This window comes from Nerophis ophidion, linkage group LG03 (assembly GCF_033978795.1).
Source record: "Nerophis ophidion isolate RoL-2023_Sa linkage group LG03, RoL_Noph_v1.0, whole genome shotgun sequence".
In the NCBI taxonomy this organism is placed as follows: Eukaryota; Metazoa; Chordata; class Actinopteri; order Syngnathiformes; family Syngnathidae; genus Nerophis; species Nerophis ophidion.
In genome coordinates, this window is record NC_084613.1 from 90,058,663 (window position 1) to 90,086,558 (window position 27,896).

General features: G+C 38.4%; 2 protein-coding genes across 3 annotated transcripts; one reads left to right on the plus strand and one right to left on the minus strand.

Annotated features, from left to right (window-relative positions):
- Positions 1–5,809: 5,809 nt before the first annotated feature.
- LOC133550227 (ornithine decarboxylase-like) lies at positions 5,810–11,842 on the plus strand. Of its 2 annotated transcripts, none has more exons than XM_061896378.1 (11): positions 5,810–5,950; positions 6,748–6,898; positions 6,991–7,127; positions 7,205–7,378; positions 7,465–7,637; positions 7,726–7,942; positions 10,240–10,323; positions 10,391–10,556; positions 10,639–10,754; positions 10,818–11,032; positions 11,104–11,842. In XM_061896378.1, exons 3-11 carry the CDS (start codon positions 7,026–7,028, stop codon positions 11,237–11,239), a joined length of 1,383 nt encoding a protein of 460 aa, XP_061752362.1. In that variant the 5' UTR covers positions 5,810–5,950; positions 6,748–6,898; positions 6,991–7,025; the 3' UTR covers positions 11,240–11,842. The 2 variants fall into 2 exon arrangements, with proteins under 2 accessions (XP_061752362.1, XP_061752363.1); XM_061896379.1 differs by having other exon boundaries at positions 10,642–10,754.
- Positions 11,843–12,597: 755 nt separating this feature from the next.
- On the minus strand, positions 12,598–27,893 carry LOC133548836 (G-protein coupled receptor family C group 6 member A-like). Its single transcript, XM_061893768.1, has 6 exons — positions 27,670–27,893; positions 27,299–27,605; positions 21,344–22,147; positions 16,748–16,960; positions 16,558–16,681; positions 12,598–15,325 (listed from the first exon to the last, which is right to left on the minus strand). Exons 1-6 carry the CDS (start codon positions 27,840–27,842, stop codon positions 14,403–14,405), a joined length of 2,544 nt encoding a protein of 847 aa, XP_061749752.1. The 5' UTR covers positions 27,843–27,893; the 3' UTR covers positions 12,598–14,402.
- Between the last annotated feature and the right edge of the window lie 3 nt (positions 27,894–27,896).

Genomic DNA, 27,896 nt, shown 5'->3' on the forward strand with positions numbered 1-27,896 from the left:
CAATCCCATTCAAGATCAAACAAACATTACAGGGAGACAGAACAGGATCGCTGACGGGTCTGCCGGCTTCCAGCGCCCCTTACAAAACAGATGAGATACAGGTAAACAAGGGCGGGGGGATTAAAATTAAATAAAAAAAATCGGTCGTAGCCTAGGCCCTGGAGAGGGGGTCCAGACTGAGGCCAAGGGAAAAAAAACAACTCATAGCCATCGTACACATCCCTCTTACATCTGTGTAAGAGGGAAACATCAAAGAACACAGAGGACATTAAAGAAATTAAAGCAGCAGATACAACCAGACACTATTACTTACAGCTATGAATAAAAAGTAAAAGAAACATATCCACTGTGGTGGCCTCTGCGGTGTTCTACGCCATTGTCCGCTGGGGTGGAGGGAGCATGGCCAGAGACAGGAGCAGACCCAACAAAGCAACCAAGACAGCCGACTCCACTCTCGGCCAGTGTCCAGTCAGAATGGATGAGCGATGATACGTCCAAGGAGACTGAGGTGTCCGACACCTGCTCACCCAGGCAAGACACCACGAAGCCTCTCCGTCCCAGCGCTCAGTGCTAGCTCTGCAGCCCTGTCCCCTCATCCGCATCTCACCCAGTCCCTCCAAACTGACACCCAGCAGCTGGTCTCCATGGCCAAAAGGCTCCCGGGAGGCAGATCCAGAAGTCCACAAAAAAAGCACCACAGAGGTCACGAAAGTGCCACCCATTGTTACACAGTCCCAAAGGGTCCCGGACCAAAAGGCACAAAAATATAATAACACATGAAAACAAGAGGGAAACACAAAAGGATGACACAAGAGCACAGAGCTCCTGCCAACAGCAGCCACTACAGCAGCGGCATCTTGGAAAAAAAAAAAATTGTAGAAGTTGAGGATTTTGCACCTCCGTGCAATGTTTTGAACTTGTTAAAGAAAAGAACAAAACTTTAGTGCACAGTCCTGCAGTCAGCCATGCAACTATAAGCTATTGAGAGGCAGTCCGGCTGAGTCCGCTCTGGGTGCTCGACTGCTTGTTTCCCGGCCAAGAGCATGAGCAGATGCTGAAGCTTTAACTGGACAGGATGTTACATGCAACAAATGTATCGAAATGTGGCATTTATTGATTTTACATAAATTGGTACCTGGTAGTACTGACAGACTTCGACCTGGACACAAAAGTACCCATCCCTAAGCATTAATCAATTTCATGGGGCTTACTCCTGCATAATAGAAAATAGCAGCATTTGCACTGGTAATTCATATACGCCAATAATTCACTTGTTTTGCTACCTTATCGTTTGTCTTTAGTGTATGAAAACCATGCACTGTTAGGTTCAAAAAGTATTGAGTTGTTTTCAAAGTACGTCCCATCGCTATATTTTATTTAGCGGAATGTGAGCAGATATACATTCCCATACACGTCACAATTCTTTTTGCTACTTCCGTCAACATAGTGTCATCAATAAACGCCCGTGGTCGGACTCGATGTACTGTACATTGCCTGTTCACCATGCTTTTCGATTAATATTGCAGAGTCTAATACAAATAATAAATGCACTTAGAGGTAAGGATCACCTGTTTGACATGAGCACCTGTGTTGACAGCTTGCTATCTGAGTCATTGTGGGATCTCATCAGCTGGTCAAGAACCTCTAAGTGACAATGAGTGTTGCTAGCCAAAGCAGATCATGGACAGTGACATCTGTCACTCAGAGCCAATAGAAGGTTATAATCTGCCAGCATCCGTCAACCAGATTAAAACACATACAGAGCAAATTGACCTGAATGTCGTATTCTGCAATTATTCAGGGTTTAGTAATTAAATAAGTCAGGTTACTTAATTTCAACACTTTTCTTTCTAATATTAGCAACAACTACTACGTGTGACTCGGTGGGACTGACAACCTGGTACAACTACTCAAAGTACAGTATGTGTACAATGTAAATACTGGTCAATTTTGGTTGAAACTGTTAAGAGGGGATTTATTAAAAGTTAGTAATAAACATCAGTGACGTGCTGTCAGGGGAGGCAAGTGAGGCAGTGCCTAACCTGCAACCAGGTGGCTTAACCATGAGATGTTCCAAAACAAAGTAATAAAATAAAATAAGTTTTAATATTTCTCTTTTGGTTCATGCTTTCTATGTGATTTTGGTGTGGTTCCTGTATATTTTGATAATTTTCATGGTCAAAATTGCGGAAATTCCATTTTTCCTGATCAAAACAATGCATGAGACAAGAAGTGAGGCAGACACAGGTGGTGCCTCCATGGCTACACACAATGTGTATTGGGCGTGCGTGCGAGGGGGCGCATGCTTGTTGCCATGTGGAAAAGTCAGGTCTTGAGGTAACAAGTACCTCTGCCTCAAGGTAGGGGGCGATATATTGTCAACTTGTAGTTCAATGCCTCAGCAGTACTCTGACTCGCCACACTGGGAGAAGTGTGGGTGCTCAAGCTAGCAGACACAGGTCTCTCCAGCAGAAGCCAGTATTTTTAAATTTTCTTTTTTTTTAACTGTATTTACCATATTTCCTTGAATCGCCGCCGGGTATACAGTGTGCTCCTGTCTAGAATTACTGCCGGGTCAAACTCATTTCGCAAAATAATTAGCGCATGCTTAGCATTACCGCCGGCTCAGGATTAACGCCGGGTCAAACTCGTTTCGCAAATTATTATTTTTATTAGCGCATGTCTAGAATTTCCGCCGGGTCAAACTCGTTTTGCAAAATAGTTAGCATATGCCTAGAATTTCCGCCGGGTCAAACTCGTCACGTCACGAGTTTTCAAAATGGAGGCGGCTGATTTCAATAATTTAAAATCGCATAAAGGGAAGAAGATTAAGAGTTATTCAGTAGGATTTAAGGTCCAAGCTATTGAATATTCTAAAAAGAACAGTAAGCACCTATGTTTTATTAATATACCGTAGCTGCGTGTGTCAAATATGAGTCATTAAATGACTCCTGCCTTCTGTTGGTAGAGGGCGCTAGTGATCCTTCTTGCAACTACGGTACTCGGCTGCAGAAGAAGTGACCACAAGCAGCAAGAGTTGTGATGTTATGAGCCAGGGAATATAAGAACTACACTACCCAGAAGCAACAGTAGTGACGAGCAAGAGCGTTAGCCCGGAAAAGTTTTGTTGTTTGTCGCCATGCCGGCAGCTAGAATGTTGTTATGAGCATGCTGTGAAAGTAAACGTCAAAAACTCAGCCAACACGCCTCGTCTGCATTATTTACAACTAGACAGACAACATAAGAGTGAGCAGCGATCGTTTATTTTTTCCTCTGGCTTGCATTTTTAACATGGAGGATTACATATCCAAAATAAAACAGTTGTCTAAACTGGACATTCAATCAAAGAAGGAGGTAATAAAGGAAGATTAATTACTTAAACAAAAAAAAAGTTAGTTTTATTTTAATAATTTGTGAAACAGTTTTGCTTACTGTGGAAAATGAGTGTCAAACTTGTTTATATTGACGGCCACATTGCAAATATGGTTGCTCTCAGAGGGCCGCTTGCTACAGTGACTGTATATGAATCATGATGCATAATCGCCTTATGTTATTACACAATTCCCCAATGAATTTGATTGTTTTATTTATTTACATGAAAATTGATGTATAACGTACTTGTTTTTAAAATCATAGTCAGGGGGAACGAGCATTTTATTCTAACAAAAAAGTTTGTTGAAATATATAATAATGATACAGAGGTGTCGCAACTTTTTTCAACAACATACTAATAATAATAAGTCACATTTTCATATCTTCTTATATTTAACAAAACATTTTAAAAACAGACTTTATATATGTTTAAAGACAAAACTTATTGTCATATTTGTGTGATAGGTGACAAAATGTAGTATTATCCCATGAGATCCTGTTCGGTCTCCCTGTAATGTTTGTCTGCTCTTGAATGGGATTGTGGTGAACATTTTAATTCCCCCTCAGGGATTAATAAAGTATTTCTGATTCTGATTTCAAATTTATACTTATTACATGGGTAAATTATAAAGTATTACCGCCTGGTCAAACTCGTGACGTCACGAGTGACACTTCCCCTGTCATCATTTTCAAAATGGAGGAGGCTGATTACAACACCGGTAATTTGAAATCGCATAAAGGGAAGAAGATTAAGAGCTATTCAGTAGGATTTAAGGTCCAAGCTTACATCACACTCGAATTTTTACTGCATACCATTGGTAAGTGCCGGAGTGAGAAGAGGTTTTTAAAAAATAGCGCATGCTTACTTTTACCGCATGCCTTTGGCAAGCGCAGGAGTGAGAAAAGGTTTTAAATTAATTAGCCCCCCGGTGGCAATTCAAGGAAGTACGGTATATATATATATATATATATATATATATATATATATATATATATATATATATATATATATATATATATATCAATATATATATATATATATATATATACATATATATATATATATATATATATATATATATATATATATATATATATATATGATTATTAACACTATTTACACAAAGCTGACAGTAGGTTTTGTCTTTAAATACTGGATATATAATATCTGTTCCTATCATCTTATACATTTTTTATTTTTACAAAAAAAACCTAAATGACCCATTGCATCACCCATTCATCCATCTATTTTCTACCGCTTATTCCCTTTGGGGTCGCGGGGCGCGCTGGTGCCTATCTTAGCTACAACTGGGCGGAAGGCGGGAAACACCTGGGACAAGTCGCCACCTCAGGGCCAACACAGATAGACAGGCAACATTCACACTCACATTCACACACTAGGGCCAATTTAGTGTTTCCAATCAACCTATCCCCAGGTGCATGTCTTTGGAAGTGGGAGGAAGCCGGAGTACCCGGAGGGAACCCACGCATTCATGGGGAGGACATGCAAACTCCACACAAAAAGATCCCGAGCCCAGGATTGAACCCAGGACTACTCAGGACCTTCTTATTGTGAGGCAGACATAATAACCACTCTACCACTGTGAAGCCACAGTTTTTTTAAAAGTTTTTTTTTAATAAATGGCCTTTTTTGGTTTTATCCAACAATATGCTGCGGACTGCACTTTGGAGACGCCTGTGTTGATATTATGTTTTTTGCATGGTCAGATCATTCTCAAGTTTAGAAGACATGCAATTGTTTGCAGTACATGTAATTTGTTTGTCAAAACTGAACAAATAAACGTGTTTGGTAAAAAAAAGCCGAATTCCTTGATTGACGCATTTCCAGGCTTTTGCGGACCACGTGAAACCATGTGGCGAGCCAGATCTGACCCCTGGGCCTTGAGTTTGACACATGTGCTGTAGTGCCACACGTTGAAGCACTAACAAAAAGTTATACAAATATGAAAAATAAAAGAGTCATGTTGTCTTCTATAATGCTAAAAGTCTTATAGTGTATGCTGATTTTAACTCATGTTTCAGCAATTGTCTGAGACATACATAAAATAATACAAAATAAAGGACATTTAAATCGTTTTATTTGACATTTAATGTGGTCATCAAAAGAGTGGGACAAGAAAATTTGAATTTTAATGGGTAGACCAGTGCAATTTATTAATAAACTACTTATATCGTACATTAATTATATGAAATTAAAACTGTGTGACGTAAAATGTCCTCCAATTTGTGTTGTAGTTGTTCACGCAATGAGCAAATTAAGAGAAACGTTATAACTATAATCCATAACGTTACATTTGAAACTTCTTGTTAATGCAGGATGGGGGACAAGCCCAAACCGGTTCTTGCGTGGATGCGAGGCCGGTTTCAGCTGGCTACGTTGCCATGACAACTCGCTCTCTATAAATACAGCCCGGGACGCTCGCCGCCTCCACTTCAGTCCTTCAACCCAGCAGAGGTGTAGCATAGCCATATTTGGCTCCATTTTCTCAACAAATTGCATTTTTTTCACCCCAGCGTTTGAGTCTAATGGACACACACTTTGTAAATGCTTTTTAAGGTAAGATTTTGACTTTTTTACCGGGTTATGTGCTGTAGGCACTCGGTATTAGCGAGCCATTACCCGAGGGAATGGATTGCCAGAAACACGTCGGTGCGGTTAAGATGTTTATGTATGTTTTTGGTAGTTTATTTACATTTTAAAGTTTTATTAAAGGTTCAAATTGAAGTGAAGGCTTTTCTAGTAGCAGGCGGTTTGCTAGTCGCATTGTGTACGAACAAACATGGCTAAAATAGCCTCTTCGCTTTAAGCTGAAAGTAACGTCTCGATATTATTATTTTTTTTAACGTTCTAAGTTTTTCTTGAGCAGGCTGTGTAAATGTGTGAATCATCGCTACCGTTAGGTCACCTCATGGCAGAAGAAATGCGAAAACGGAACCGGCAAAATGACGTTTGCGTAATTTGATTGGTTCATTTTGATGCCACTCTTAAAAGGAAGGCGTGTCTACGCAGTGATTGGAGGAAATGCGTCGTGGGCGGGCTCTTTTTTAAGGGTAATGTGCATATGGGCGCATATGGTGCCAAGTTTTCCTGACACGTGAGCATTGCTATAGTTATTTATATTACACAATAGATAAAGGAACTTAAAGGCAAACGTGACGTAAAAAGTAGAAATTTTTTGGGTGGTTGGGGTTAATTGTTTATATTCCATACTCAACATTTGATCAGAGCATGATTTAAAGCAAAAAAAATAAAAATAACACATTGTTTTTTAGACCAAATATTTACTTTAGAATTAAGGGATTTTCATTTTTCAATGTTCATACAATGCAGTAATAATATGACTTGTCTATCAGAATCAACACTCCAGGAGAACACGCGCTGTCTGCTCAACAGGCCCTGGCCTTGAGGCTTATCTAAAAGGGTTTAACTTCACTGGTGAACCACCTTGGATATCCTGCACTTGAAGAACTGTGACATAAAACATTCCATCTCTTTTGTATCCTAGTAAGTGACACTTTGCGTCTTTCCTACGAGTATAATCTAACTTCAATTACATACACGATGCTGAACCTGTCTCGGGTGCAACTCTTTTTCAGTTTTGAAGTGACCAATCAAAGGACTTCTTGTGACCATGAATACACCATCTTCTGTCGAGTGTGATGTATCTTTCTTGGAAGAGGGATTTTCCGCAAGGGATATTGTAGAGCAGAAGATCAATGAGTCATCAATGACAGTAAGCTTTAGGGCTGCCTTTGTTTATTAATTTTAATTTTATGATTGTTTGTGTTAAACTGGTGCTACCTTTTGAAGGATGACCGGGATGCCTTCTATGTGTGTGACCTGGGAGACGTCTTAAAGAAGCACCTGCGCTGGGCACGGGCGCTTCCTCGAGTGTCTCCTTTCTACGCTGTGAAATGCAACGACAGCAGAGCTGTTTTGATGACACTGGCCTCTCTGGGAACTGGTTTTGACTGTGCTAGCAAGGTAAATGTTGGGCGGGAGAAATCCCATTGGACTGTTTGCTCTGAGAATAGCAGCATCTGAAACACACTTGTATTGGTCCCCTCTAGACTGAGATTCAGCTGGTTCAGTCCCTCGGAGTGGATCCCAGCAGAATCATCTATGCCAACCCATGCAAGCAGCTTTCTCAGATCAAGTATGCGTCTGCCCACGGTGTTCAGATGATGACCTTTGACAGTGAGGTGGAGCTGATGAAAGTGGCTCGCTGTCACAACAACGCCAAGTACGGTGTCTCCTAACAGTCACATTATTGCAGTTCGTGCTTCATTTGTATTTTCCTCTTAATGCTTAATGTTTATCTTTTTGTCCAGGCTGGTGCTGCGTATAGCTACAGATGACTCGAAGGCAGTATGTCGCCTGAGTATTAAGTTTGGTGCCCAACTTAAATCTTGTCGTGGCCTACTGGAGCGGGCTAAGGAACTGGGGCTTGAAGTGATCGGCGTTAGCTTCCATGTTGGCAGCGGATGCACGGACTCTGCGGCCTTCACGCAGGCCATTGCAGATGCCCACTGTGTCTTTGATATGGGGGTGAGTAAACTATAAGGAAAAAAGACACTTACCACATTTGGTATAGCTCCGCAATCTAATCTGAGTGTTATAAACTATAGTGAGGGATGTCAAATATTATATTTTTTCCCATGTAAATTCCCAGTCTCAAGCATTATCTTTTGTAAAAGCAACATTTTTATTTATTTATATTTTGTTACAAAGTATCAAGTAACAAAGTCCGATGGATCATCCAATTTACTGTCAGTCCGTAATTATAGGAATTAATGAATCAATGCTGTCACCAAAACACATCACCACTACTTTGAAAGCATTCATCCGTCATAAGGGTTGTGTTTTCATACTTTACATTTTTCTTTTTAGAAATTTCACTTGATCAAACCTTTTCTAACATTGCACACTGAAAAATACTTTTAAAAAAGGCTTTCACACCTTAAGGTTACTGTTTTTCATACTTTCCATTGTTCTTTTTGTTTAATTTCACTTGCTCAAACATGTTCTAACATTCTTCACTACAAAATATTAAAAGTATTTACTATGGTTTATTTACCGCAGCATTAGGCAACACTCAAGTCTCCAATATCTATCGTTCGTATTAGGTTGTCTGATTTAATATACGAACCCCGTTTTCATGAGTTGGGAAATTGTGTTAGATGTAAATATAAATGGAATGCAATGATCTGCAAATCCTTTTCAACCCATATTCAGTTGAATGTACTACAAAGACACAATATTTGGTTCAAACTCATAAACTATTTTTTTTTTTTGCAAATAGTAATTAACTTAGAATTTCATGGCTGCAACACGTGCCAAAGTAGTTGGGAAAGGGCATGTTCACCACCGTGTTACATCACCTTTTTTTTAACACTCAAACGTTTGGGAACTGAGGGAACTTAATTGTTGAAGCTTTGAAAGTGGAATTCTTTCTCATTCTTGTTTTATGTAGAGCTTCAGTCGTTCAACAGTCCAGGGTCTCCCCTGTCGTATTTTACGCTTCATAATGCGCCACACATTTTCGATGGAAGACAGGTCTGGACTGTTGACGGGCCAGGAAAGTACCCGCACTCTTTTTTTTTTTTACAAAGCCACGCTGTTGTAACATGTGCTGAATGTGGCTTGGCATTCTTTTGCTGAAATAAGCAGGGGTGTCCATGATAACGTTGATTGGATGACAACTTATGTTGCTCCAAAACCTGTATGGACCTTTCAGCATTAATGGTACCTTCACAAATGTGTAAGTTAACCATGTTTTGGGCACTAATACACCTCCATACCATCACAGATGCTGGCTTTTGAACTGTGCGACTATAACAATCCGAATGGTTATTTTCCTCTTTGTTCTGGAGGACGCCATGTCCTCTGCATCCAAATATATAATTTGAAATGTGGACTCGTCAGACCACAGAACACCTTTCCACTTTGCATCAGTCCATCTTTGGTGAGCTCGGGCCCAGCCAAGCCGGCGGCGTTTCAGGATATTGTTGATAAATAGGTTTGGCTTTGCATAGTAGGGTTTTAACTTGCATTTACAGATGTAGCGACCAACTGTAGTTGCTGACAGTGGTTTTATGAAGTGTTCCTGAACCCATGTGGTGATATCCTTTACACACTGATGTCTGTTTTTGATGCAGTACCGCCTGAGGGTTCAAAAGTCCGTAATATCATTGCTTACGTGAAGTGATTTCTCCAGATTCTTAACTTTTAGATGATTTTACAGACCATAGATGGTAAAATCCCTAAATTCCTTGCAATAGCTCGTTGAGAAATGTTGTTCTATAACTCTTCGACAATTTGCTTACAAAGTGGTGACCCTCGCCCCATCCTTGTTTGTGAATTACTTCGCATTTCATGGAAGCTGCTTTTATACCCAATCATGGCACCCACCTCTTCTCAATTAGCCTGCACACCTGTGGGATGTTCCAAATAAGTGTTTGATGAGCATTCCTCAACTTTATCAGAATTTATTGCCACCTTTCCAAACTTCTTTGTCACATGTTGCTGGCATCAAATTCTAAAGTTAATGATTATTTTCAAAAAAAAATGTTTATCAGTTTGAACATCAAATATCTTGTCTTTGTGGCATATTCAACTGAATCAATCAATCAATGTTTATTTATATAGCCCCAAATCACAAATGTCTCAAAGGACTGCACAAACTACAACATCCTCGGAAGAAAAAAAAAAGGGTTGAAAATGATTTGGAAATCATTGTATTCCGTTTATTTACATCTAACACAATTCCCCAACTCATATGGAAACGGGGTTTGTATCTTGATGTATCTGATTTGTTGTCATTAAAACAAACTACCTCTCATTAGGTTGATCTGGGCTTTGACATGAAACTTTTAGACATCGGAGGAGGTTTCCCTGGTTCAGAAGACGCTGAACTCAAATTTGAAGAGGTAGCTTTTTCTTTCATCTGCTGGTTTGGGAATGTTTGTTTACCGATCATTCTGCGTTTTTTTATAGATCACAGCAGTAATCCACTTAGCACTGGAAAAATATTTTCCTGCTGACAGTGGTGTGAGGATCATTGCTGAGCCAGGTCGCTTTTATGTGGCCTCTGCGTACACCTTGGTTGTCAACATAATTGCCAAGAAGGTGCTCATGGATGATGATGACACAGCCTCTGATGGTCAGAACCAGTTTGTTCACATTATATTGAAAAAAAAAAACAGTAGTTGTGATTCCACAGTATTTTAATGCTTTCAAAACAGAAGAAGATGAAGGGATCTGTGACAAGAGCCTGATGTACTATGTCAACGATGGAGTGTATGGATCCTTCAACTGTATTCTCTACGACCATGCGCATTGTCTGCCAACACTGCACAAAGTAAGCAAAAATATTTTACTTTGTTGATGAGGAAAAGTCTAACCTCTTGTCATCTTCCAATAGAAACCCAAACCGGATGAAGCCATGTATCCCTGCAGTATATGGGGCCCAACTTGTGATGGTCTTGATCGCATTGTTGAGCAGTGCAACCTGCCAGACCTGCATGTGGGCGATTGGCTAGTCTTTGAAAACATGGGTGCCTACACTGTGGCTGCCTCCTCCACCTTCAATGGTTTCGAAAAGCCTGACATTTATTACGTCATTTCACGCTCGGCCTGGTGAGTAGCTGAGTGTTTAAGCACGGCTTGATTCCACCTGTAGGTGCTAACTTTGTGTGGTCTGTTTCTAGGCAACATGTGCAGCAGATCGGCTCTCTGGGCCTACCGACCTCTATGGAGCCCTGCTTGCTTGACGTTCCAGCTTGCTGTGGAAGAGCGAGCAACCTTGAGATGGCAGCTAAGCCCCCTCAGACCCCTGTTATTTAAAAACATCACAACTGATCAAGCATTCTTTGTCAGTGACAAGACCTTGTTTTGTGACACATCTTGGCCAGTAACCTGGAGAAAGAGAGGGGTTTATTGTTGCACACATAATTTGGTGTTTGGTATGATTTCTTAGAAGAATGGCTGCTACACAGTATTTAAAAAAAAAAATGTTTCATCATCTTCGCAACAGAACCAGAAGATTTTAACCTTGTATTCTGACTGTTCATGAAGTACTATTTTTCTTATTTGTAAATGGAGTAATTGACACGTCAATTCATTCAACATTACCAATATAATACTAATGTTTCTTAGTGTTAAACTCCTCCATGTTTCCAGTGCAATTCATGTGACTTCACTTTGTGTACTCTAGAAGTACAGCACCCTGTTTAAAACAAAACTTTAAGGTTACCACTAATCCACTGGGACTCAAAACACTGCCCCTCCCCCTTTCCCCGTCGTCATAGCCTACAGAAGGCAAGAGGTTTATTTACAGAAAGAAGCTGTTTAAACTACATTGATAAAGATGGGTTTGCAATATCATGAGTTTTCCTATGGAAACTTTCTGAAGTTTTGTATTTTTTTAATAAACTGGTGCAGAGCTGATTATTTTTTTGTGAACTTTTTTGACTACAATGTGATGTCAAGGCCTGAGTACATCCACTTATAGTAGTTTCATCTAATGCAGGGGTCACCAATGCGGTGCCCGCAGGCACAGGTAGCCCGTAAGGACCAGATGTGTAGCCCGCTGGCCTGTTCTAAAAATCGCTCAAATTACAGCACTTACCAGTAAGCTGCTTCTATTTTTAAATGTTATTTATTAACTTGCAAGCTGGTCTCGCTTTGATCGACATTTTTAATTCTGAGAGACAAAACTCAAATAGAATTTGAAAATCCAAGAAAAAATTTAAAAGACTTGGTCTTCACTTGTTTAAATAAATTCATTTATTTTTTTACTTTGCTTATAACTTTCAGAAAGACAATTTTAAAGAAAAAATAAAACCTTAAAAATGATTTTAGGAATTTTAAACACATATACCTTTTTTACCTTTTAAATTCCTTCCTCTTCTTTCCTGACAATTTAAATCAATGTTCAAGTAATTTTTTTTAATTGTAAAGAATAATAAATAAATTTTATTTTTATTATTCATTTTATCTTCTGTTTTTTTTTACCAAGAATATTTGTGAAATATTTCTTCAAACCTATGATAAAAATTAAAAAATAATATTCTGGCAAATCTAGAAAATCTGCAGAATCAAATTTAAATCTTATTTCAAAGTCTTTTGAATTTCTTTTAAAATTTTTGTTTTGGAAAATCTAGAAGAAATAATGATTCGTCTTTGTTAGAAATATAGCTTGGTCCAATTTGTTATTTATCATAACAAAGTGAATATTGGATTTTAACCTATTTAATACATGTCATCAAAATTTTCCAATTAATCTTAATCAGGAAACATTACTAATGATGTTCCATAAATTCTTTTTTGAATTTTTTCAAAGAGATTCGAAATAGCGGTTGAATTTTGAATTTTAAAGACTCAAAATTGAAGATAAAGTGTTTCAAAATTTAAATTCCATTTTTTATGTTTATTCCTCTTTTAAACCGTTCAATTAAGTGTTTTTATCATTTATTCCCTACAAAAAATCTTCTGTAAAAGGAAAAAAAATGTTAGACGGAATGACAGACAGAGATACCTATTTTTTTATAAATATATAGATTTATTTATTAAAGGTAAATTGAGCAAATTGGCTATATCTGGCAATTTATTTGTGTATCAAACTGGTAGCCCTTCGCATTAATCAGTACCCAAGAAGTAGCTCTTGGTTTCAAAAAGGTTGGTGACCCCTGATCTAATGTGTGTAGACAGTACTGTATTAGTTCTACTGTGCCAAATGGGCTGCCTGTCCCTTACAGTTAAACATTTTAAGTGCTTGCATTTACACAGGAAATAAATTGCAACGTAATATTTTGACAGTTTTTACAATGTACAGAGCAGTGGTCCCTCGTTTATCACTAATTCCAGACCGACTGCAATATTTGAATGTCTGCAAAGAAGGAATTCTTGATTATGAATCAAATATTTTAATAAAGCTTAAAAACGCTGTTCTTGGGATGCAACTCAGTATTCTTCTTCCTCCAAACATGACGAGTTGAGTTTATACCAAAATGGATACATGGATGATACAGCAGAGGATTGGGAGAATGTCATGTGGTCAGATGAAACCAAAATAGAACTTTTTGGTATAAACTCAACTTGTCGTGTTTGGAGGAAGAATACTGAGTTGCATCCCAAGAACACCATACCTACTGTGAAGCATGGGGGTGGAAAAATCATGCTTTGGGGCTGTTTTTCTGCTAGGGGGACAGGACGATTGATCCGTGTGAAGGAAAGAATGAATGGGGCCATGTATCGCGAGATTTTGAGCCAAAACCTTCCATCAGTGAGAGGTTTGAATGGTTGATTAAATACTTATTTTCCACCATAATTTACAAATAAATTCTTTAAAATTCCTACAACGTGAATTCCTGGATTTTTTTTCACATTCTGTCTCTCACAGTTGAAGTGTACCTATGATGAAAATTACAGACCTCTGTCATCATTTTAAGTGGGAGAACTTGCACAATCGGTGGCTGACTAAATACTTGTTTGCCCCACTGTATTTGCAAGACCATTTTCAAGAAGGATATGTAAAGAGAAACTACATCTGGTGAGACGATGTCAACCAACCCCAGAAACTAGCTCAGCTGTTGATGAAATGTGAGTTCAGATATTTTTTTTCTATATTTTTTCATGTTTAAAATGTTTTTTGCAATTTTAGTTTTGACAGTACCGCATATGATATGTTTTAATTGCTGTTGCGTTTTTTTTAAGTTTTTTTTAAATGCGCCAGAAAATAACCCGTTTTGTTCAATGCCCAGTAGTAAGTAAATGTGTTCCTGTATAGTATTTCTCCAGCAATGGTCATGTGGTGACATAAATAGTGGTATTTTGAGACTTCATCACTGAAGTGGGATATCACTGAAGGCCTAGGTGTGAAACGCACGGCCACTGATAAAATGATAACAGCAATTCGGTTGACCAGGATAGATGCAGCAGAAATTCCATCCACCCATCCATCCATTTTCTACCGATTGTTCCTTTTAGGGTTAAAAGTATCTCAATGTTATTTAACAACAGACATCCCTTTCTCCTCATAATGCTTCCGAATATACTCAGTGATGGCTTTCTTGTCATTGATCTCCTTCCTTAACACCATTATGTAACACTTGGGAGCCAGGTGACAGCAAAGAATGCTGTAGCTAGAGACGAGAATGGCAGCGCTCTCAATGGCTTGTTTGTATACACCGAACAAGTAGATGTATATGGGGATAAAAAGGATCCAGATGATTAAATACAGCAGCATACTAATGGCGACTAAACTTGCATTCTTGTACAAATCTGGCAACCGCTTCCCTTTGAATGCAAACAGGAAACAAATAAGGGCCAAAAGAGCGTTGTAGCTTAACATGGAGATGAAAAAATTGGTGGAGCCTTTATGGCATTGCAGCAGGATGCTCTTAGCTAAACTGGTCTGACTTGGTAATGGAGGGTAAAGGCACAGCCATGGCACACACAAAGCCAACTGTATTCCAGTTACCACTGCGACCACAGCCACCGGGTGGTTGAGCTTTTTCAACCACGACTTTGTCTTCAAGTCAAACATAAAACCCACTAAGATTTGCAACAGGTTTGCCAGAATACAAGAGATGCACAGAGAAAAGGCTATTCCGAAGAGAGGCATTCCGATCATGCAGGAGGCAACAGTGGGCTTCCCTGGAAAACTAAATGTGAGGCAAAAGCATGTCAGCAGAGAAAAAAGCTCCAAAAAACACAAATATCCTCCCACTGCCTTCACGATGGGTGTGTTATGATGGATGGCAAACAAAACTGCAAACATAATCGTTAAAATAATTCCTAAGCCGTCCAAAGTACTTAAAATGATTATGAACACATTCGACCAGTCCAGGAACTCAAATGTTTTTTTTAAACATTCGTCCCTCGTGGGAGACGAATACTCATTTGTCCCGCAGCGTTTACACTCTCCACCTGTGGAAGGAAAGGCAGAATTGGGATCAAAACAGAGTTGCAAGAAATGTATGCAAGTTTTAAGTACTTAAAGTGACTCATAGTAATTTTGGTTCTATTTTCGCATGTGCTGTGTGGAAAAAAAGTTCACAATTGCTGCAGCTTTCTCTTACGCGACTAAAATCTGTTGCGCCTTCATCCAAGATGCACTCTTTTTGGTGGAGCAATCCTAAATTGTGGGCTTTCACTGTCAAATCTGGCCTTAGGTGTATTCTCCCATCGACTTGTCTACTTCTGTTCCTACACACCTCTGGGGGTGGAATAAGTCTAATGGCAGTCACCTCGGGAAGGTGAAACATTAAATTGCACTTGAAGTTTGAAAGCAGTGAACACAAACACTTACTACAATGTTAAAAGAAACTTCCAGAAAATTCTCAAACCCATTCTGATCACTTCAATGAGAGAAACCTGGAAATATTCATTGAGAAAAGAATAAAAGCACCATATAACCTGACTTTGAATTAATTATCAAACAAATAAATGATATATTTGTGATATAAATGTTTTTAGAGTCATTAGGGCACCCCACATATATGTGCCCTGTTTGGACATCCTGATAAAAACATAGGTACAATTAATCTGGACATGATTGTGGCTATTAAACTATGTGTATATTCAACAGATATTACATGTATAATGTAACATCTGGCAGTTGATTTGATTGTTGTTTTTTTTTGGCAGTTGATATCAAACTGTCATGCTCCTCCAAGCAAGTGCACGCACACAAAAAGTGTCTTCTAAGCCCATTTGACTTGTCACGGCTTCACAAACATTGTACTAGACAGAACTTTCAACATCACAAATAACATCTTTAGGAGTTAAACATAGTTTAATCTACGGATTATTCTTCATGTCCAGCCAGGAAGAAGAAGCTGTTGTAGCGTGCATACACACACTACATCACCATTGCGACACATATAACAACACCCTGGATTGACACAGCCTTTTAAAATTTCAAGTGCTATCCTTTCCATGGATTTCAATGACCTTTACAAGTGTGATTCAAACTTCATGTTCCATAATTTCCACACAGCCAAGAAAAAAAGACATCCCGTCTTGTGACTGACTTACGCTGCGTGGGTGTGTCCTCACTCAGGTTGGATGGGAGAATACGAACAACAGAAACTTGCTTAACTTCAAGCGCGTAAAAAACGCAAACGGGAGACTAGGGCCCTATATTCATAAAACCTTACCTTGTCCAGTGGAAAATTCTCCCTCTGCACACGGAACACAATCATGGCAGCATTTCAACTTTATATCCTGCTTCTTCAACTCTTGTCCAGGTGGGCAAGTTTTGGAACAGTTGTAAGCAGTTACCTGTATGACGAGAGTGAGTCAGCAAACAGGACTTCCGTTCAAATACAGTAAGCACGATAAGCTCACCTTCACATTGTGCATCTTTAGTACCAAGTCACGCGGGACTCGGATAGTTCCGTTTGGCCAGTACTTGCCAATGACTTGAATGACATTTAACCATGTCTTGGCTGACATGTCCCAGTATAGAATGTCATATCCTAAACTGGGATCCCCATTAGCATCAAAAAATATATGGGTGGTGTCCACAGTAAAGTTGACCTTCTTAATTTCCATGAGAAGCTGAGGAGTCAAACATAAACAAAACTGCACTTAATATCTAGACAAAGCAAGTTTTTTTTAGGTTCAAATCATATACAGTCAAACCTTGGTTTTGTACAGCCCACTTTTCGTATGATTCGGTTGTCGCCAAAACATAATTCCACTGGTGCCCGAACTAAACCTCCTACACATTGATGACTCAGTCTTTGTTTATTGATGTGAATGCTATCCTCACAGATTGAAGCAAATGTTGGATTAGCTTTCATGACTTTCTCATACACACAATAATTGCAAACGCCACTACACAACAACTTTATGACACAATTTAAAAACATTGGGCAGTTTTGACAGACACAACAGAGGTGACAAGAAAGTGACTTCAATCACAATAACTTCCTTTCACGCAGTTTTTCAACTTTGTTCATGAAAACTTCTTCAACTTTCCGGCATTTGGGCCATCGGCTTAATGTTGTGTTTTGGCTTTGTGTGCTTGAAGTGTGGCGAAAAGTGGTTGTGTTTTGGTGTTTGCAGTTGTAGTGGCTCATGTAATCGTGTTGTGGCTGAAAGTTGTTGTGTCGTGGCTTTATGTTGTTGTGCTGTGGCGTTTGCATTTTTTGTGGCTTTTGCAATCGTTTTGAGGCTGAACCTATATATATATATGTATATATATATATATATACATATATATATATATATATATATATATATATATATATATATATATATATATATATATATATGTGTGTGTGAATGGGTAAATGTGGAAGTAGTGTCAAAGCGCTTTGAGTACCTTGAAAGTAGAAAAGCGCTATACAAGTACAACCCATTTATTATATGTATATATATATATATATATATATATATATATATATATATATATATAAATAAATATATATATATATATACATATATATATATATATATATATATTTATATATATATAAATATATATATATAAAGCGCTTTGACACTACTTCCACATTTACCCATTCACACACACACATTCACACACTGATGGAGGGAGCTGCCATGCAAGGCGCTCACCAGCACCCATCAGGAGCAAGGGTGAAGTGTCTTGCTCAGGACACAACGGACATGACGAGGTTGGTACTAGGTGGGAATTGAACCAGGGACCCTCGTGTTGCGCACAGCCACTCTCCCACTGCACCACGCCGTCCCTATATATAGATAATTATATACATTGTATATATATATATATATATATATATATATATATATATATATATATACACACACACATATGCACATACATATATAACATGTATGTATGTATTTATGTATGAATGTATGTATATATACATATATATAATGTGTATATAATGTATATATATATGTATGAATATTTGTGTGTATATATAAATATATATGTATATATATATAAATATATATATGTATGTATATATATGTATATATGTATACATTTATATATATTTATATATTTATATACATATATATAAATAAATATATATATATATTATTTATTATTATGTGTGTATATATTATTTATATATACACACACATATTCATACATATATATATACATTATATACACATTATATATATGTATATATACATACATTCATACATAAATACATACATACATGTTATATATGTATGTGTAATGTGTATATATATGTATATATATATATATATATATATATATATATATATATATATATATATATATATATATATATATATATGTATATATATATAACATTTTATTTTTGTGTTGTTTTTTAAACACAAGCTTTATGTTGTTATTATTGGCTGATGTCCATCAATCCATCTATTTTCTGCCGCTTGTCCTGTTCGGGGTCGCAGGGGGTGCTGGAGCTTATCTCAGCTGCTCCGGGCGGAAAGCTGGGTACACCCTGGACAAGTCGCCACCTCATCACAGGGCCATCACAGATAGACATACAACATTGACACTCACATTCACACACAAGGGCCAATTTAGTGTTGCCAATCAACCTATCCCCAGGTGCATGTCTTTGGAGATGGGAGGAATTTGGAGTACCCGGAGGGAACCCACGCAATCATGGGGAGAACATGCAAACTCCACACAGAAAATCTTTCTGTGTGACTTTCGAATTGTGAGGCACACACACTAACCCTTGTGCCACATGTAATGTTTACATTTGTATCAATAAATCAAGACAAAATCTGTACTTTGAAGCATTGATCACCGACTTTAGTATTTGGCTTGTTAGCTTCCTGTCGCAGGCAAGCGATGATAGTTGTGGTGGAGGGAAACGTTTTTTGATGTTGGATGCCAGAAAATATCAGATGCGTCACAACAGTCAGCCTTTATGCATTGCAGCAGCTCCATGATTGTTGTGCATATCATACAACGCGCGTTTGTGAAACGAAGGGGGGAAGTGTGCAGCCGTGCTTGGGGTGTGTGGCTGCGGTGTCGAGTGCCTCCGGATGAGAGGCTGACGAGAGGGAGTCGAGGCGTGTGGCCGTGTTCAGGGGTTAAAATGTATGCCTGTTGGTGGGTCTGTTGGTCACTCTCTAGGTAGGGGTGTCACTGATGTGATATTAATAAAAATACAATTCCCTCTTATATGTTCATGATCAACCAATAGCGTCTCAAAGATAGTCATTGTGATTAAAGGGTTGGCGACCCCTGTTCTAGATCATTAAATGCATCTCACCTCGATAGTAGAAGGATGAGGACATAATCCGACAAATTGGTACACTTTGACAGCCAATTTAGACCCGGAGATGGCGAAAAAGACACAAAAAGATGCTTGATTCCACCCCCCTTTTCGTTGCAAGGATTATGAGTCATTCTTCATCCAAACGGGAATATATCAATATCCTAACAGTCGGGATACTAAGGACAGCAGACCTTGTAAGTGATGTTTTATTATGTTTGGCTCTCATTAGGGGTGTGGGAAAAAATAGATTCGAATATGAATCGAATCGTTTACGTTGTGCGATTCAGAATCAAATCTCATTTTTTTTTAAATCGATTTTTTTTTAATAAAATTTTTTTTTTTTTTTTTTTTTAATCAATCCAACAAACCACTACACAGCAATACCATAACAATGCAATCCAATTCCAAAACCAAACCTGGCCCAGCAACACTCAGAACTGCAATAAACAGAGCAATTGAGAGGAGACAAACACAACACAGAATAAACCAAAAGTAATGAAACAAAAATGAATATTATCAACAACAGTATCAATATTAGTTATAATTTCGGAAAGCAGTGATTAAAAATCCCTCATTGACATTATCAATAGACATTCATAAAAATTAAAACAAAAGAACAATATTGTCACAGTGGCTTACACTTGCATCGCATCTCATAAGCTTGACAACACACTGTCTCCAATATTTTCACAAAGATAAAATAAGTCATATTTTTGGTTCGTTTAATAGTTAAAACAAATTCACATTATTGCAATCAGGTGATAAAACATTGTCCTTTGCAATTATAAAAGCTTTTTTTTTTTTAATCTACTACTCTGCTAGCATGTCAGCAGACTGGGGTAGATCCTGCTGAAATCCTATGTATTGAATGAATACAGAATCGTTGTGAATCGGAAAAATATCGTTTTTGAATCGAGAATCGCATCGAATCGAAAAAAATCGATATATTATCTAATCGTGACCCCAAGAATCGATATTGAATTGAATTGTGGGACACCCAAAGATTCACAGCCCTAGCTCTAATGAAGTCTGCAGTGAGTATTAATCAGTGATGTTGTGGAAGGAAAAAGCAAATGTGATGCGCTTTTAAAAGTATTGCACCGCATATGCTTAAAATGAGAACAATACATAATTATTAAATGTTATCATGAATGAGCCTATTACTACATTACATATTTACAGTGGTTAAATAAAATGCTGATGGAAGTGTTTGGATGTTTTTTTAAGTGCTTTATACTGATAGGCAAATTTCTCCTAAAAACTGCCGTTCCCCTTGAAGAGCTTCCACTGTACACCAAGTTGATAACTAGGGCTTTGCTTAGTCTCAAGCACGCTTCTCATTTAGAAGAACCCAGGTTCGAGTCCTGGGCAGAAGGAAAGCAGGGGCTGGACTAGGTGAGTTACTGAAGTCTATTTGAACCTGCATGTATAATATTGACCCGAATAACCATGCACCTGGGGATAGGTTGATTGGCAACACTAAATTGGCCCTAGTGTGTGAATGTGAGTGTCAATGTTGTTTGTCTATCTGTGTTGGCCCTGTGGTGAGGTGGCGACTTGTTCAGTGTGTACACCGCCTTCTGCCCAAATGCAGCTGAGATAGGCTCCAGTGAGGGACAAGCAGTATAAAATGGATGGATGGATAGATTAAGTATGTAAACTTCTGACAACAAATGTATGCCTGCTTGACCAAAGGTCTTATTCATACTCATATTACCTCCAAGGGAGTGAAGTCATCGACGCGTTCACATTGCTGGCTGTCACATTTCAGCAGGCGTCGTAGCCCCTCGGCAATGACTTGCACAGCTAAGTAGATGTTGTACTTTTCGTCCTGGTCGATGTGATTGGTCAAGCATCTTAGGTCCACACATTGTCCTGACTCCTGTTTGCTGTGTGTGCATTTGGCGTCCAGGTGTGACCCGTTGGAACAAAGTGGGTAATGAGTCAAGTGATGATCCAGGAGGGCATTTGTCGTTCCGTTGAACATAGACATAACGTAATCTTTAAATCCGGCAACTGAATTCCTCTGAGAGTTGAATCCGAACACCAGTCCTGCCATGTCAATGTCTGGCAAAGTAGCCAGCTTTGTGGAGCTGGACCAAGAGTCACTTGCTATCCACGTTCTGTTCAGCTTGTGTTTAACTGCAGCTTCTATGACGATATCAACATTTGACTCCTTGGTAAAAACGATTACTGCCTCAGCAGTGGATTTATTGATGTTGTCCACAAGCACTGACATCTTCTTATGGGTTTGGGAATTATTCTGGGAAAAGTAACCAGGCAGGATGTCAATGAATTCAATGCAGACGTCCTCCATCTCTCTGAAGAGTTGTGCGAGTCGATCACTGCCATACTTTCCGTACTCGTCGTCACTTCCTATGATGGCCACAGATTTCCAGTTGAACTCCCTCACCAGCTCGGTAATGGCCTTTGTCTGATATTCATCACTAGATATTGTTCTCAGAAAAGTGGGGAACTTCAACTTCCTGCTGAGTAGCTCACTCGTTGATGCGTAGCTAATCTGCATCACACAAGAAGGACAACCTCATTAGCATGCTCTCTAAGCAACACCTTTGGTCATTGAATTGTACTTTCCGGAATGGGAATTAAAAAACAAAATAAGTTTCGTTAATATGAATATTATTTTGAAATACAAAAAAAATAAGCAAAACAAAGTGTTCTTCTTTTTTTGTTTCAAGAGCGATAACTATATCAACGGCAAGGCTTGTACAAGTACAGGGGGGCCTCTGGCTGGACTTTTGTAAAGTTTAAAGATGTTTTTCATAAATGTTAACATAAAATTAGTACAGCCGTGAATGTTACATGATAAAGTAGCTTGAGCAAGCTACTTGGAAAATGTAGTAAGCTAAGCTACAAGTTACTCTCGATTAAATGTAATTGTTGCAAGCTACACTACAGGCTACACGGCAAAGAAGCTTGCTACATCAAAGCTACATTTAACAGCATTTCTATCTATGGGCCCACATGTATAATATCAATGTCAATGTATTAGAGAGTGTACAAATGGACCCAATAAGGTTCCATTACTATTAACTGTCTGTCATTTAGATGGGGATACCCTACAATTAGTGTGTGTGTGTGTGTGTGTGACAATCATTGGTACTTTAACTTTAACTTTGACTACCTCTAGGGGTCCCTGCTCCCCACTGTAGTTAGTTTACTTTTTCTTTGTCGCACCCCTATAATGTCAATAATTTTCTCTACCTACAGGAAAAACAGCATCTATCTATATCTTGACAAAATAGCAATGACTTGTGTGTTGTTTGGGAACAGTTGAAAATAGTTATGTGCAGTAAAACATTTCAAGCACTCCACTCACCTTAATGTGTGTTCCACATTTTCGATGAAAGGTGCTGTTATGATTTTGGTTTACAGAGTAAACAACTACAAATTAAGATTTGGGGCATTTTCTCTAAACGCATATATTTGTCTAAATATGGCCAAGGACTCGCATTACTGTGGATTTCCTGCACGTCATTTTCATCAGTAAAAGGAAATATCTAATCTGCGTGAAAGAATTCCTCTGACATTTTCAGTTTGTTTTTTTTGTCATCAGCTTGAAGAGTCCCACTGTCTCTGAGTCCCTCGTCATCATAGGACATGAGTGCATGGCTGTCATGAGTTTGCTTACTCGTTTTGATGTCCCGTCTAATTGCCAGTCTGTAATGTTTTGCCCAAATCTTAGCCAATTGTGACTCATTATACGAACAACAATCAATCATCAATGATTTTCTCTGTATGTATGGATATTCTCATCCATCCAGGTCATTGTATTTTCTTAAAATTTTTGGGCCTGGATTCACAGTCCATTTTCTCTCTTTGTAGCTTGTAGCTTTGATGTAAGCCACCTAGCTATACGAGTCTAAAAGTAGCAAAGCAACAAGAAAAACTATTTGTTAAAAAAGTAGCTAAGCTACCACCAAGCTACTGGGAAATGTAGTTAAACTACATAGTTAGCTACATGTAGCTTGCTACTACTCATCACTGGAAAATGGTTATTTACGTCTAGATAGCCACAAACCTAATATCGAACATTTGACTCAACACACATGACATAACGTTATCAAAGCTCACCTTTAAGGATTCACACACCGCACCAACATTTCAGAACAAGCATGAGGCAAAAGAGTAAACTTGACAGATTAGTACTCATATTTACGTGAAGAATGACAGGTTTTATGATGATCTAAATTCCAGTTCTGGCCACTTTGTATTTAATTTATGACAGTTGACAGTTGTGGTTTTATTATTAGTTTCCTTTTTTTCTGTGTTTATTTCCTGTCCAGCCCTTTTATTTTTTTTCCATTTCTTGTTGGCCTCCACCTCTTCCCTTGGGCGCTGGCCCATTCACCATTTACCGATTGGTAACCAGGGACACACCTGTCCCTGGTTGCCAATCAGAATGCTTGTTATGAGCTGGATCGGATCATTTGCTTGGTGCTTTACAGCAGTGGTCCCCAAACTTTTTGTATCCGCGGACCGGTCAACGCTTAATAATTTGCCCCGCGGCCCGGGGGGACGGGGGGGGATGCTTTTTTTTTTTTTTCTTTGTCATGAAAAAGGGACTTTTTTGTCATGAAAAAGGGAAGTTTTTGTGGTTGGTGCACTAATTGTAAGTGTATATTGTGTTTTTTATGTTGATTAAATTAAAAAAAAAAGAATTATTATTATTTTTTTAAAAATAAAAATCTGTGTTGGCCCTGCGATGAGGTGGCGACTTGTCCAGGGTGTACACTGCCTTCCGCCCGATTGTAGCTGAGATAGGCGCCAGCACCCCCCGCGACCCCGAAAGGGAATAAGCGGTAGAAAATGGATGGATGGATGGAAAAATGAATTAAAAATTATTCTGCGGCCCGGTACCAGGCCGCGCCCCAGTGGTTGGGGACCACTGCTTTACAGTGTTTGGGCCTTGTCGCAGCTGTACACTTTTATTTATTGTAATTAATTACATTTTTACTTGCACTATGCCTGTCATCTTTGCATCTTGATGTTCCAGACCAACAGAAGGTAACAACTTTTTTGTAAAAACAAACAAACATTTTTTTGGAATCAGATTCAATAGGGGAGGTTTTATTTAGATTTGTTTTCATTTTCTGTAGTCAAAAACCTTATTATCCTTTTACATGTGTTTTAAAAAGTTGTTTTCAACCATATCCATGTAGTATTTTTTAGTGCATGTAAACATACCAAGTGTGTGTGTATAGGCCAGCTACGTGTGGGTTTATGATGGCATTGGTCACCCTTTTGCATCTTGTGTATAAGAGGCCCCAAAATTTGGTGCTACACCTTTCATTATATTTGGAAAAAAACTAGTCAGCAGAAACAAAAAAACTGACCAAAAATATATGTTTATGAAGTTGCTACTGAGAGACGAGACCCAGACTGGCCAGTCCGAAGACAAAAAACTGGTGTTGTATCCCGCGTCAATATTATTTTTTATGTATAAATGCTGGTACTTGTACTTGTGTAGCTTTTTTCTACCTTTTTAAGGAAGTCAAAGCGCTTTGAAACTATTTCCACATTTACCCATTCACACAACACAACACAACATTAACACCACTTACGGCGCATTGTTTTATTCCTACAGGCTTGTCCGCTGTCTTGTCTTTAAAATGCAACGTCCAGTTCTGGTGTCAGAATATGGATATGGATTTAATTATTTGAAAAATAAAATGAAGATTGGTTTTGGGTCTAGTTGTTGCTCTTTGACACTGAAAAAGCAGAATACTTTGTTTTTCAATGTTTATTTTTTTGTTTCATAATGAAATTAAACTAAACCAATAATTTATTAGTTTTTCAATTCCTACTCATGAAAATAACATGTAATGACTAAAACATACACTGACCCACTTTTATGGGGAAATAACAAATTTTGGTTAATTTAAGTTAAGTACTTAAGTACTTTCATGATTTCAAGTCATAATTAATGTTTATGATAATAAAATATTAAGTATTGTCAATAGGGGGGATTAATATTCATACTGTAATTGTTTGTCTGCCCTGCGATTGACTGGTAATCAGTCCAGGTCAGGGTACTGTACATGCATCCATTTATCCACTTTCACTACCACTTGTCCTCATTAGAGGCCTACTGAAACCCACTACTACCGACCACGCAGTCTGATAGTTTATATATCAATGATGAAATATTAACATTGCAACACATGCCAATATGGCCTTTTTAGTTTACTAAATTGCAATTTTAAATTTCCCGGGAGTTTCTTGTTGAAAACGTTGCGGTATGATGACGTGTACGCTTGATGTCACGGACTGTTAGGAAATATTAGCGCTGCGCACACACACAGCTAAAAGTCGTCTGCTTTAACCACATAATTATACAGTATTTTGGACATCTGTGTTGCTGAATATTTTGCAATTTGTTCATTTAATAATGGAGACTATAAAGAACTTTGCTGTTGGTGGAAAGCGGTGGATTGCAGCTGTCTTTAGCACCGAGACCCAGAAAGCAGAGCGGTCAAGCGAACATGTTTTCTCTACGTCAACCAGCATGTTTTTGGATGGGGGAATTGTGATATACATCTTACCGAAGACATCCGTGGATTATTGGTCGTTCTGCAGCAGCTGTGAGCTTGGCTCCTCGGCTTCTCTCTGAGACACAGTGTGTTCAACGCAGCCATCCGACCTCGAGGTATGTCTTTACAATCTTTACTTTACAATCTTTAAAATCTCACTAAAACACTATTAAAACAATAAGCAGATAAGTGATCTTCAAGAATTATCCTAGTACATCTGAAACGCTCACACTGCCGTCGCCCGGAACTGTCGCTTTTTTTTTCTTCTTTGTAGTCCGTCGCTATCAATATCCTCAAACACAAACTTTAATCCTCGCTCAAATTAATGGGGAAATTGTCGCTTTTTCGGTCAGAATCGCTCGCGCTGCTGGCGTCCATGATTGTAATCAATGGGTGGATGTGAGGAGTCCGACAATCTGTGACGTCACGCGCACTATTTCCGGGAAAGGCAGGGATTTTTTAAGAGCGACCAAAAGTTGCGAACTTTATCGTCAATGTTCTCTACTAAATCCTTTCAGCAAAAATATGGCAATATCGCGAAATGATCAAGTATGACACATGGAATGGACCTGCTATTCCTGTTTAAATAAGAAAATCTAATTTCAGTAGGCCTTTAAGATTACAAGTAAGCTGGTGCCTATCCCAGCTGACAACCTGAATACACCCAGAACTGGTCACCAGCCAACTACAGCGCACATATATCCTTTAGACAACCATTCACACTCACATTCACACTGCTAGACAATTTCAAGTCACCAATTAGCCTAAAATGCAAAGTAAGCAGGAGAAAATGAACAACTAAACAAATTATATCATATATTTAGGCATACTAATGCTAGTATAATGTCATTAAAAAATATAACTTCATTTAGATTATATGTGTATTTTAAATTAATGCTCCATAAAGCACTGAAGGACTGCATTGTTGTTGTTGTTTAAATGAATGTGCTCAAATACTTTGGGTGCGATCATTTTCTGGTACTTTTTTAGCTTTTGGTTACTTACATAATTGATACAAATGTAAACTTAAATGGGTCCCCTGCTGGTTAAAAACAAAACATTGAAAGTTCACAAATAATGGTTAAGATTTGATAATGTCAAAAACAGCGATGACCAACCTGAGCCACTGAAGATAGAGCCATAACTCGTGAAACTGCGATTGAGACCTCAGAGAACCTCTCACCAATCACTGCCATCAAATTGGGTGGAGCAAACTGAGTATTTTCCGGAAAAAAACACTTTCGACTATCCAACTGGTCCTTGACGAGCTGAAGAGTGGCCCTGATGGCAAAGGTGACATCCCCGCATGTGTCGTAGATGTGATATCCCAACGTGATGTTAGGGAGAAGCCTTGGCGTACGATGGTTAATTTCTCTGATTGCATATATCATCATTTGCGATTGTAAAAGCATTTGGAAGTTATACCTGTCAGGGAAAAAACTGAAATTAGTAATTAGAGAGGAATTAAAAAAGGTGAGCTTGGACTTACTGGCTGCAGGAGACAGGTCCTGGTATTGTGCTTCTGTTGGTTTGGAGGTGAATAGGGAAAAGTCCTCCAATGACGATGTCTCCTGGATAAAAGGCATTCAGCAAACTTCCATCTCCTAAACCGAGCACAGCTATCACACTCACAACTAAACCTAAGTAGAACATTGTAAACATGGAGTGTATGTCTACTGTACATATATGCACAGTGTCCCTCTCTATGAAGGATGA

Bases quoted from the DNA above. Each gene is read 5' to 3' on its own strand.
- LOC133550227 (XM_061896378.1), top strand. From the start codon at position 7,026: ATGAATACACCATCTTCTGTCGAGTGTGATGTATCTTTCTTGGAAGAG. The intron at 7,943-10,239 runs GTGAGTAAACTA...ACCTCTCATTAG, and splicing joins ACTGTGTCTTTGATATGGGG to GTTGATCTGGGCTTTGACAT. The intron at 11,033-11,103 runs GTGAGTAGCTGA...GTCTGTTTCTAG, and splicing joins GTCATTTCACGCTCGGCCTG to GCAACATGTGCAGCAGATCG.
- LOC133548836 (XM_061893768.1), bottom strand. From the start codon at position 27,842: ATGTTTACAATGTTCTACTTAGGTTTAGTTGTGAGTGTGATAGCTGTG. The intron at 27,606-27,669 runs GTAAGTCCAAGC...TTTCCCTGACAG, and splicing joins GGACCTGTCTCCTGCAGCCA to GTATAACTTCCAAATGCTTT. The intron at 16,961-21,343 runs GTAATATGAGTA...TTGACTCCTCAG, and splicing joins ATGACTTCACTCCCTTGGAG to CTTCTCATGGAAATTAAGAA.